This window comes from Wolffia australiana, chromosome 4, assembly GCF_029677425.1.
Source record: "Wolffia australiana isolate 7733 chromosome 4, ASM2967742v1".
In the NCBI taxonomy this organism is placed as follows: domain Eukaryota; kingdom Viridiplantae; phylum Streptophyta; class Magnoliopsida; order Alismatales; family Araceae; genus Wolffia; species Wolffia australiana.
In genome coordinates this window covers 19,124,419-19,136,832 of record NC_135838.1, presented here as the reverse complement: position 1 = coordinate 19,136,832, position 12,414 = coordinate 19,124,419, and the positions used below count along the sequence as shown (strand labels likewise).

General features: G+C 45.1%; 1 protein-coding gene across 1 annotated transcript; it reads left to right on the top strand.

The window, feature by feature from the left end:
- Window positions 1–2,288: 2,288 nt before the first annotated feature.
- On the top strand, window positions 2,289–3,373 carry LOC144702243 (uncharacterized). The gene has a single exon (XM_078574208.1). The coding sequence runs from the start codon at window positions 2,327–2,329 to the stop codon at window positions 3,251–3,253; it is 927 nt and encodes a 308-aa protein (XP_078430334.1). The 5' UTR covers window positions 2,289–2,326; the 3' UTR covers window positions 3,254–3,373.
- The last annotated feature ends 9,041 nt before the right edge of the window (window positions 3,374–12,414 follow it).

Genomic DNA, 12,414 nt, shown 5'->3' with positions numbered 1-12,414 from the left:
ATATCATTCTCAACAGAATGTTATGATGAATATTTTATTTGGTTATTGAATATTTCACTATTGAACATATATGATATATTATTTCCTGAAATTTTACTTCAGATAAAATAAATAACATTAGAAATGCATGAAACCTTCAGAAGTAAATAGGGAAAGGGTTTCCCTCAGAGTTTTTATGGTCCGTCGAAGCTGGAATTTTAAAAAATGGGCGAGCTCAAAGGTAGCAATGACAAATTCATCTTAGAATGACGAATAAAACATGAAGAGGATCATAATCAAGAATTTTGAAGTCTTTCAATAAATCGGAAAGGATCGGAATAAAAGTCTAGTTTTCACAAATAAATAAAAAGTGACGCTGCATTTTTGGCGTTGTTATAAGTAAAAATATAACTACCAGTGATTACGGGTGAAGAGAAGGATAGAAAATTGGATGTATTAAATAATTCAGGGACATTTTGGTACTCAACCTTTGGTTTTTCAGGGACAGGGGAAAGGAAAGGTGACAAGGGATAGCGCCTGCAGAGAGAGACAGATTGGGCCAAGACAGAGGAAGAGAGCCATAAGTTGATCATGAAGGGAGGAAACAGGGTGAAAGGGTCCTAGGAGAGAGAGAAGTTGGAGGTGAAAATAAACTAAGAGAGATGAGATAGAGAGAAGATACGAGAGGCTACTAGACATAACAAAAAGCATGGCTGTAGTTTAGGAATCCCGTTTTTATAGTCAATTAGTCATGTTGGTCATTATACGGGCCTTGTGGGTCAAGTTTGTGAGGATCTTTTGGAATTTTCTTGAACCAATAAGGCACAGATGCTTGTAATGAAGTTTGTTGTCCTTTTCCGTTTTCCAGTAAAACGATGGGTATCAGGTACCATTCAACATCGATGCGCCTCAAATATTTAACTCATCTGTCAGACTTGAAAGGCAGACATTTTTTGAAACACCATCTTCCCCTCGACTCTACAGTCGCGTAGAGAACAAGAGACGGGCACGGAAGAATAATTTGCTAGAAAAGAGACCTACAAGATCCGTGGCCGCGCGACGGCCCACCTCAACCTCGCCATGTTCTACGACGGAGTATGCATACGTACCATGTCACAGGGTGGGAAGACTGCCGGAACTTGCAGACAAACTCATTTTCCCTCCCCTCATTTTGGCCAACTTATAGGGCGTCTCGTCGAATGTTACATACTCATCCCATGTATGAGGAGTCTGTCTCCGTTTCGAGATGGCACAGAGCCAAATCCATGGACCGGTAGGGCAGTCTGGAGGCCCCACGACGTAGATGCCACGGCGAAGTGAGAAATATCTGTAACAATGGGCATTTGATGAAGAAGACAGCAGAAGATGGAGACGTGGCGACTAGGCTAGCTCAGCCCCAGCGGGCCAGCCAGCGAAAATGGTTCCGTTGCTTGTCCGCACCTGTAAGAGTCCATCCTCTGAGGGAACAAGGGTAAGGGATCTAATCAAGCACACAGCCACCGCAACTTCCATGATACTCAGTATTAACTGTTTCGATGTAAGACGAAACGTCTTTACTTAGTTATAGAGCTAATCAAGCAATAAACAAATGAACACTGAATGCGCATTAAGTTCCACTGGAGACGCAATCACAAAATCCGCTCTGTTTTGTCCCTTTTCGGGGTCACTTCGATAACCTCCGATTACTGGCAGGAATTAAATAATCAAAAGAAGATAATGAGGTGGGCTGCAGCTACACTTGGCACCAAACAACGGAGCGGTCAACGGACCGTCTTTCCTCCTCCCTCTTCAGCGGCGGGCCGTCCGTTTTAACTCCATCTGTTCCTTCTTCCGGTTTACGGGTTGCTTTAGCTGTACCGCCAACGGAGGAGACCAACCTCTTCGTGTCCTCGGGAGGAAAACCTTCTCTCTAACGTCAGTCGGATAGAGTTTCCCCCGGACGGGCAGGGGTACGTGGCCATCGCTGACCGAAGCTCTGTTCTCGGGGCATGTCTAAGCTCGCATGCAACGAGCGCCGCGTGTTAATCGAAGACAGCCGTGGCCGGATAAAGACAGCCCTGGTGCAGGTGGAGTCGTGATTGGCTCAGCGTCGGCGAGAAGAGATTCATAAGATAGAGACGGAGAGAGTCCTCTTACCCTATCCCCGAACTGAGCGCGCTTTCTGCCGTGTGCCAGCGAGGCAGAAACCACGCGTGTCACCGTCTCGCTTAACACTTGTACACGTACCCAGTAGAGCGGGGCGGTGCTGCCCGAGTTCTATTGGCCGTAACCCCGGCCAGTACTTGGTTTAAATCTAGAGCCATCCCCACGCCAGAAACCCTCTTCCATCTCATTTCTTTTCCCAACGATGATGCACTCCGTGGACATAGCCAGAGCGCACGAGATCCTCGCGCGGTACCGGCCAATAGCGCCGAGACCTGCGCCGCCGCCGCAGAGCGGGTCGGAGAGCCCGTCGGCCACTCCGCCGGGGAAGCCTGCGGGCGCGCGGGTCGCGAGGCCCAAGAAGAGGTCGAGAGGGGCTTGCTCCTGCAGTGTTCTCGACAGGAAACGGGCCAAGTACGTAACTCTCTTGCCCACCCCGGAGACCACGAAGGTGGGCCTTTCTGGATCGGGATTTCCCCTGTTGGGGGGCCAAAATTTTCAGGCGGAGAAGCCGGGCGGCTGCTGCGCCGACCTCCTCGCGCTCTCTCTCCTCCCGTTCTCTCCCACGTCGTCTTCTTCTTCGTTCGCCGGCCCGAGCAAGAAGGTGAAGCTGATGGCGGCGCTGGACCTGAACTCCGAACCGGACCTGGACAAGCCGCATGTTATCACGCCGCAACCGGTTAGGCCGGTTGGCTCGAGTATCTGCGTCGGGTCCATTAGCGAGGACAAGGGCGGCGCGTCGGTGGCGTCGCCGGCGGTGAAGAAGCCCGAGGAAGTTGAAGAAGAGGTCGAGTCGGAGGCCCTACCCGCCGTTATATCGGACTCGAACAACCGGGTGCGGCTTGCCAACTCGGCGTACAAGAAGATGGTGGGTCAACCGGAGTGCTCGTGGCTCGATTTCATGGGCTCGAAAAGAATCAACGGGGAGGTGATGTTGGACTTGTCGGGGTCCGCCGTGCCGACTTCCTCCAACAGGTTCTCCTGTAGTGTGACGATAGAGTGGGCATGCAACGGCCGTAGGACGTTCATCAGAGCTCCCTGCGACGTGAACAAGCTCTTCTGTGAGTCCAAAAACTACTACTTTGCGTGGAGGATCCGCACCGAGGTTTCCGGCGTGAACTGCCAAACGTGAATAGACTTCTCCTCCTGTTGACCATATCCCCCTGTCTCTCTCTTCCTCTCTCTCTCCCTCCCTTGTACAAGTGATAAACGCTCTTTAGGCTGTTGGTTAGCTTCTCTTTTTCTTGTTTTTCATTCTCAAACCGTGATCTGCAAACGTCTCCGAGGTCCAAGGATCTCACGCAAGAGATTTGCGTTTGTCAGACGTCCGTTTGGATACATTTTATCTTCCTCGTCTACCAGCAAGACTGCAATTAATAGATCCGATACTGGGTTTAAAGGCGAGTCATAAACGTTAGAGGGCAAATTTAAGGACAAACCTACAATGGGATCCTGGGATCCAAATTTTCGTCTTCAGTTCAAAAATAGTAAGCCGGGGAGGTGAAGGGAAGTGGTCCGATTCGTAGGTGGGGAATATTTTGTCTCAGTAACCTCTTTCCGCTTACAACGGGACAGCTACCCTCTCCCATTTTCCCTCAGCATCAAAGAAGAATGTTAAAGTTACTCGATTTTTTTCCTCAAAATTCTATAAAGTTAGTGTGTAATTTTTGGGAAGAATGTTTTCAAAGTAACTATTAAAACGGATTTGAAACGTTAACCTTAATCATTTCTTGACGCTTTCATTTCACCAACATAGGTAAACTATCCTCATTAAATATGTTCATTACTCGCATTTAACTGCATATCCGGTGGGGTTTCCTATTCTGCTATTATAACCCACACGTTGTCTCTCCATTCCTCCGTACTTGCATATAAGTGTTTATTTCATTCACGTCGGTAACATTTTTGTTCTCCAATATTTAAAATTTTTTTGGTTATGGAGATAAGTTGAACTCAATAAGACGACGTAGAAGAAGTTAATAAAGTCTCCTTGAGGTGAGCATGGAGCATTTGTAAAATGTCGCGTATGGTGCTCTCGCGGGAATATGATAGACTATAAGTTGATCAACAATAATCTCGATACAAGGGAGCATGACTTACCTTAGTCGCATAGACAATCGACGCCACCTTGACTGATCAAAATGTCGATCTTGAGCGAGCATTATAGACAATCAAGAAATGGTTATCAGCGTCGAGTGGTACACGTTGAATATTTATTCGTAGGTTCACCCGAGAAACCACCATCAACATATTTATACAATGTTTAGTTTAGTGTTTACATGATTGCTTTTGTATTTAAAGTCTCCAAGCTTCTTCTTGACACTCCTCAAGCAAACTATGGAGGTTCGTCACAAAAAGGCTTATAATCCTGAAAAAATGAACCCTTCCCAGTTCATTTTTGAAGAGATCTGTTCAGTTTTCTGCTACTGTATGAATGGCGTACATATGAGTCTTTCCAATCTTTCTGTGATGAACTGCTTATCTATGTCCGCGTGCTTGCTCCACTCTTGTTCAACTGGATCATGGACCATACTGTTTGCTGATTAATTGTCTCGCATCACTCTGATGAGTACCTGAAACTCAAGTTAAAACTCAGCAAACATACTTTTGATTCCGTGACTCCATTGAACAAGTCTATGACCTTCGCTTCTGCAGTAGATTTTTGACAATTTTTTCTTTTTCTTTCTCTTGCATGACTTCAAATTTCCTCTACACTCTTGAATTCAGTTTATATAGAGAAACATGGAATAAGCAGCGTTAGATTCAGTATGTATAGTGAAATCAACGTTATATTTCCTTATAAAATTTAATCGATGACCTAGAATTACTTTCAGATATCTTAACATTCTATATGCAGATTTCGTATGATGCACACTAGCACAATGCATACGTTTATTCGAAATATTAGAGTACCAACGCGCAGTAGCCTGTCAGGCAGTCTACACTCTTTGATTTTTCCATGAGACCAAACGCGCAGCTATAACTGCTATGCAATGGAGATCATAAGCCATGGAGTTGCTTGGACTTACCAGGGGTGCTTTGTTCATACCCAAACCGCAAAAGATTTCTCGCTAATATATATGACTTATTATCATACTAAAAAAGCTAAATGTAATGTGCATGAAAAAATTAATGATGACAAGAATTACTACATATTTAGTCTTTTTGGCATGCATTAGACTCATGTCGACAGGCTTTACTGGTTGGCATGTGAATTCCAGTCAACTGCTTTTACATGCAATCCCAATTTCTTAATATGGTCAGCATTTGAGATCTCGACTGAGGCCCAATGGGTCTACCCACCCGTACCTCAATTGGCTTAAGTGCGCCTGACTGGCCTTGGCATTCAGACGGCCTCCAAACCTTTTCACCTAATTTTTTATTTGTACTTTTTGCTTTGATCACTGGATATAAAATCAAAAATTTAAAAATCAGAAAAACATCTTGTTATCTGAAAATAATAGAAAAGAAATTTAATGTTTATGGGTTAAATTATATGATTTTTACAAGTTAAGCGATAACATGATTTTTTAATATACTTTATTAACTCAATTACAAGAGATCTGATGAAAATACATGTAGGATGCATCTTTTCAATAGTCCATGCGATTGTTTCTGTAGGTGATGTGGATGCACCAATGGGGTCAGAAGTTCATTAAGCCACCCTCATCGAGCCAATAATCATCTGTACTCAAGTGGTCCTTTAATTGAAGAAGAATTTTTATACTATTCCTTCATCGTCAGGCCCATGTAATTGATTTGATATATTTTAAAACTTTTTGAGAAGTGGAGGCAAGGCAGATGTCGAGAAACTTACTGGTGTGGGTATGTGTATATAGGGGATCTGAGGAATGTGGGTGGAGATTTATATGAGAAGAAGTTTATTAATGTTGAAGGTGGATAATATTCCCAATAAAGAGATTTGAAAATAAATTAGGACTCTCCAAGCTACTTAAGAACATGAAATGCCCTGGGATTGTGATAAGAACCTGAAGGAAACGTCTATCCACTATGTAATTCTTCAGTAACCGCATCTTGTACTTGATAAAATTCGCCAATGATCTAGGGAGATATAGAGAAAGAGAGGGAGGAAGAGATGATTGAGTGGGGAGTAGAATAGAGTCAAGATGAGTGTGGTGACCATCGCCGACCGTGCAATTTTTTAGGAAGCCATCTCAGCAGGAATGAGCCCTTGCAGAGATGGAAGAGAAAGAGAGAGAGAGAAGGTTACAACCTAAGAAGAGAGGGGTAGTAGAAACTCACGTGTTGAATGCCGTCTTTTCCTGAATGATCTTCCCCCTTAAGTAGCGCGGAGCGATGTTGCTTTGGGCTGGGCTGCTCTGAGCCGACGTCTTTTGTAGACGCAGCCTGAAATCACATCAGCTACGTTAGAAGAAACTCCCTTCTATTTTGACTAGCTTTTCCTCAAGCTGGAACTTTGGGAACTGTTGGCATAGGCCACAGACAAGTTCCCATGTGGCCTCGTGAACAGGCAAAGCCTTCCAGTGGGTGAGCACCAGGAGTCCTTGAGATGAGGGACGAAATGCAGTGATGGCTTCGGGAGTGCCGAGCCACTCGTTTTCATCTGAGAGGGAGGCCAGTATGGATAAGAGGGTGTTTGTCGGCCCCACGACCTTCTGAATCTGGGACTCATGAAACACTGGATGGAGACGTACCTCAGGTGGAAATTAGAGGCAGTAGGCGATGAGACCTATGTGCTGAAGGATGTGAAAGGGCCCAAAAAATTTGGGTCCCTACTTCTCATTGGGGGTCGTGTCAATGGCTTCATTGGAAAAGGCCTGAGTTTGACCTAGACCTCTTCACCCTCTTGGAAGGTCACTGATGGAGGGCGCCCAAGCGTCATCGACAACACATCATTCGAGCCATCTTCGTCGACATCAGCATTACCGCCGGTCCGTGTCCAGCCAGACCAGCACGCCAAAGCATCCGCGAAGACGCCTGGGTTTAAATACCCCGGGTAGAACCGACCGCGTTCATATCTTTGTATTTTGTGTTATCTTCGTATCATTTTAATTCTGTATCATTTTTAATCACTTAGTTCCTTTAATTTATGTTATAAAATGGAGCCTCTTATTGGGCCCCGTAGTTGGACTCCTTGTAAGGGGCCCATCATGGCCCTATATAAGACCATGATGAGCCCCACGTTCATTTTAGATCTGGAATTCCAAGTTTGCAGTTACAATTGTGTTCCAGGTCTCACCCCTTGTTCTGAGAGAAGAAGAGGAAGGAGAGAAAGAGAGGAAGAAGAGGAGGAAGGCAAGAAGGAAGAAGAAGACAAGGGAGTAGTGAAGGAGAACGAGAAGGCAGAGAAGAAGGACTTCCACCGTCACGTTCTCCCTTCCTTCATCTGTCGTCCTAGACCAACGATGAAGTCTGTTGTCATGGGAAGAGTCGCTTGTGCGCCGGTTCACAGGTTCCGTGCCGCACTATTTGACTTTTTCCCTCCCGTGAAGGCCCAGATGTGGACATCAACAGGCAGAGGAGAAGGAGGTCTTCACTGGTACCTTCTCCTTTCAACCCTCCTGAAGTCCTTGATCCACAACAGGATTCCTTCGCAGAGGATAGAGACTCGCGTGCGCGGATACACTAAACCCGTGCCACGCGAGTTGAATTTTCTCTAGCACGAATACACTCACACGGAGGTCCACGACGGGCGATGCTGAACACTCCAGTTCGCGTGGTCAAACATCACGGAGAAAGGGCCAAGGCTTTCCCCAGGACATCAATCCAAGAGGCAAGGCTTCTCCCCTGACCAGGATTCCGTCTTTTTTCACTCCCACTCGGATCTGCTGCATGGCTGGCCTCACGGGAGTTGCATATCGCAGGCTAGTAAAACCAGAAGTTTGTTCCATTGAATGCTCACTACGCCTAGTGTTTGGGAGGTGGGTAGAACAGTTCGTGGTTGTCTCTCTATGACAGCATTAATCCGATTCGCCTTTCTCTAGCGTCAACAACATCGACATAGTTTCGGTCTTACGGTGCCCGGCTTGCCGAAGGCTTGTCGGTGCCAACCTGCCCAACAATTCTGCACCTTGAGCTGTTGTCATTTGATCGTGCAACTCCATTGCCGCAATCTTGGTGTCTGTCGTCTCCTGCCTCCAAATGACTCCTCTCCTCTGCTCCAGTGCACGTTTGCCAGTTGAGCAAAGCCGTAATCGCCTACGGCACCACTCACACCATACCTGCTCGCTTCATCACGTGCACAACCGAAGACTACGAGAACGAAAAACCCCACCGACGGGGTACGCCTTTCCCCTTTGCTTGTCAGTTACGTTACGTCTTCCAGTATATTTATGGCTGCACTCCATCGTGCTCGGGTTAGAGTATGTGAGAGAAAGTTATCGAGAGAACTACGTATTGAGTGTCTTCAAAGGTACGGGTCGAGCCCGTTCGTTATGTGTGAGCCCCTAGGAACTTGTTCCATTTGGTGCCGTAGTCACCATTGTTGCTCTGACGAGAGTCAGGAGGTCACCGTCACCGTCATTGGAAGCCCGCTTCAAAGCTCGGAACTTGGTGTAATCCCCACTCGTCGTCCATGCACGTACGTTTCGTTTAGGACACATACATCACGTAGTTACATTCACTTAGTGAATTGACCCGTCGGACGACGCCATCGATGACGTCTGACATCAGTGACCTCGTGTTGCTATTTGTTGGCTTGGAGTTTCATATATGATTGGGCTCGCACGAGGTGGACCTTCATGTCTTCAAGAGTTTTTAGTCACATTCGGTGAGCAGCTTGTCCAGGTTGTCAACTATGGATGCTGGGGTATAGTAACAGACAAGGGTGGGCAGATCTTGGCCATACATAGTGCGAAACGGCGTTGTTTTGAGACTGGTATGGTGATATGTACTATAGCTCAGTTCAGCCCATGGAAGGTAAGTACTCCAATGCCGAGGTTGGTCACTAGAAAACCACCAGAGAAATGTCTCGAGGGCCCTATTGACAACTTCTATTCTGCCATCTGTTTGTGGGTGGTATGCCGAACTTTGTTTGAGGATGTTTCCTTGGAGTGTATGGAGTTCAGACCAGAAGGTGCTCATGAAGACACTTTTGCAATCTAAGATGATGGAGTGTGGCACGCCGTGGAGATGGATGATTTCTTGGATGAAAATAAGAGCCACCTCTTTCACCGTGAATGGATGACGCAAGGCAATGAAATGCCTGAATTTTCAAAGTCAATCAACCACCACAAAGATGCAATTAATCGAGGGAGTCCTTCAATAAAATAAATTGAAATGTCTTCCCAGATTTTCCTGTGCGTTCGAAGGGGTTGGGCAGACCCGCTGGGGTAACTGAGGATGGCTTGAACTGCCAACATCAGGGGCACTCTTTGAAATAGGTCTTGATAATGTGCCTCATGCGAGAGCAATAAAACTGTTGGCTCATGCGCTGGTAGGGCTGAAGAAACCTAACATGACCCCTAATGGTTTCTCTGTGAAGTTCATGTAAATGTTGATGGATGAAGTGGGACACCCTGGATAGAACCAAGTGGACCTTGTAGAGGAGGTGGTCTTCTATAGTAGAGTAATGTGGAGATGGTGTTGTACCCTATTGGACAGCCGAAAGCAGATTGTTCATCGTCGGGTAGCACATGACCTCTTGCTTGATGGCCTCTAAATCATTCCATTGGTTAAAGGTGATGATAACATGCATTTTAAGTACCTTATATGATCATATTTACCTATTTATCTGCATTTAATTACTTATATTTGCATGTTATCAATCTTAAAATGATTAAATCTGTTCTTAGAATGATTTGTTGATTTTACTGCATTTTTATGGATTTTCTAACAATATATTCTAAAAGAATATTATTTTTGAGATAGAAAATGATTTTTCTGGAATTTTTTGACATTTTATTTGGAAAGATATGATTTTTCTGAGTCAAAATATATATATACGTATTTTTTGGGATTTTATTTTATTTAATATGAATTTTTAAATGTTTTTGGTTTTTTTTTGCGCCGGGTGACGTGGCACACTCACAGCCACTCGTTTAAAAGAAAGAAGAAAGAAAGAAGGTGGCGTGGCGCTATCGCGCCGCCACGTCTCCCTCCAAAACAAAGCGTGTTTTGCTTCTTTTTCTTCTTCTTTGCTTTGTTTTCTTTGACTTTTCTTCAGGTACATGTGGACTTGAAAAGCGCCTGCGGAAGGCGAAAGCACGGAATGCGGAGCGCTTTGACTTCTCAACGGGCACGGAAAATGACGCCGATGACGAGGAGAGAGAAAATATCAATGGCTAGGATTTCTTCAAATTGAAACGGCCATAACTTTTGATCTACAACTCCGATTTATCTGAAATTTTCAGCGTTGCTTCGTCTCCCCCTCCTCTTTCTATCCATACCCTCAGATCTATAAATAGAGGCCTGGATCATTGTAAAATTCATCTTGAACTTGCTTCCTACTTGTGTAGGCTGATTGAAAGATAGTGAGTTTTGAGATCCATCAAGAGTGTTCTTGGTGTCCTGAGTGTGTGGGAAGAAGCATTGGAGAAGAGGAGGGGCTTACCGGCACTCGTAAATCACCGTGATCCTGGCGGAACATAAGGATCTAAGGTAAGTGTCCTCGCCTTACGTTGTCTCTTTCCCTTCACTATATTTAACATAATTAGAATTTATCATCATACTTGCACTCTCATTTCACTCGTGTTTCTCGTCTCTCCATCCGTGCCATCATACCCAACCATTATCCTCATCTATACTTTCGTTCATCTTCGTGTCCGTCACAATCATTTACTCTTTATTTTAGTTGAAATAACATATACATTTAGTACTTCTTAATCAATATCACTAGCTCATATCCTTGAATCGTGCTTTTGTCGATCTTCTCATAAGAACATCACGAGTTAAGAAAGTAATTCCTTAATCTTCGTTCCCTGTGGAGACGATCCGTACTCATCCCTAACTAAATATTTTTAAGTACGGTTAAATATATTTATTGAATAATCTCAATCACCAACGACAAATTTTAAACCTAAAAGTGAGATTATCAGGTGACGAGACAGAAAAGCTCCTCATTGGATGGAAACCGTGACAATGCATTGGTAACCTTATTAAATATGTCAGCCTTATATTGAATGGAGAAGTGAAATCCCAGAAGTTTGGTCAATAGACGGTTGTACTCTCACGGAACTTCCTGTTGTTTAAATATGCCTTGATTTGGATTATGGACAACATAATAATTGTCCAAAACAGGTGAAAAAATGTTCCATACCTTCATGTTTATTTACTTCCATTTGAATGCCTATCCTGTTCCATCCTTAGCTCACTAGAGCTTGAACGAACCCCATTTAGAGGCTGAACAAGGTCTCTTAATGGCAAAATGTGTCCAAGTTTAGCCTAAAACTGGGCTGTTTGGCGACAATGGGTCCAAGCAACTACATTCAATCTAGCGTTGGGTTGAGCTAGCATAAACCAAACTTGTAATCATCACCCAATGGTGTAGCCTGCCCATGGCTGAGCCACTGGGTTAGACCAGGTTACACCCGATTTGCTTTTGGCAGCCCGACCCATGTTCGAGAGTGGGCCTATGTTGCCATGCCACATAGGGCCAGGGCTCACGAGGCACCCACCACGTAGAACCATTTCTCTCGTGGGAGCTTACACATAGGTGATGATGTAATATGTAGTCACCGGGATTGCACGACATGTGTTACAACACAGGAATAGAGGAAATGCATGGAAGGTATGAATGCGCTTTAAAAATAATTATTGACGAGTGAGTAGAGACAAGCTGTTTATTCAGAATATAAGATTCAATTGACGTTCGAGTGCGGGGATCATCACAATCAAACTCCCGACGACCCCTAAAATTCACAAGAACACTTGTGACGCGAGGAACTCGATGGCCCAAAGGCGTCCAAGACTCTCCTTATCACGTAATTCAATCTGAAAACCACAAAGAGAATCCTAACCCTCGACGTTGGTGGGTATCCTATCTTTAGTATTTGAAAACCAGCATGGAGAATAGATAGCGGGAGACGACACTAGAGAAAGTAATAATAATGATAAAAGGGAAGATGTGAAACCTGCATGTTGCAAGTTTGAGATGGGCAGAGACCTTGACAAGCGAAGTGGCGATAATCCAATTTGGCAGTTCTTGGTGGTAGTGTGTTGAGGATGCAATTGTCGATGGGTGATGACGGCTTTACGTGCGGGCGCACAGGCGGGCGAGGTGCTTGGGCAGCAGGGCGGGCGCGCGGTACCAAGCAGAAGCGTGCGGGCGGATGTACGTAGGCCAACTACGTACAAGCAGGCGAGCGCAGGTGG

Coding starts and splice junctions, on each gene's coding strand:
- LOC144702243 (XM_078574208.1), top strand. CDS start 2,327: ATGATGCACTCCGTGGACATAGCCAGAGCGCACGAGATCCTCGCGCGG.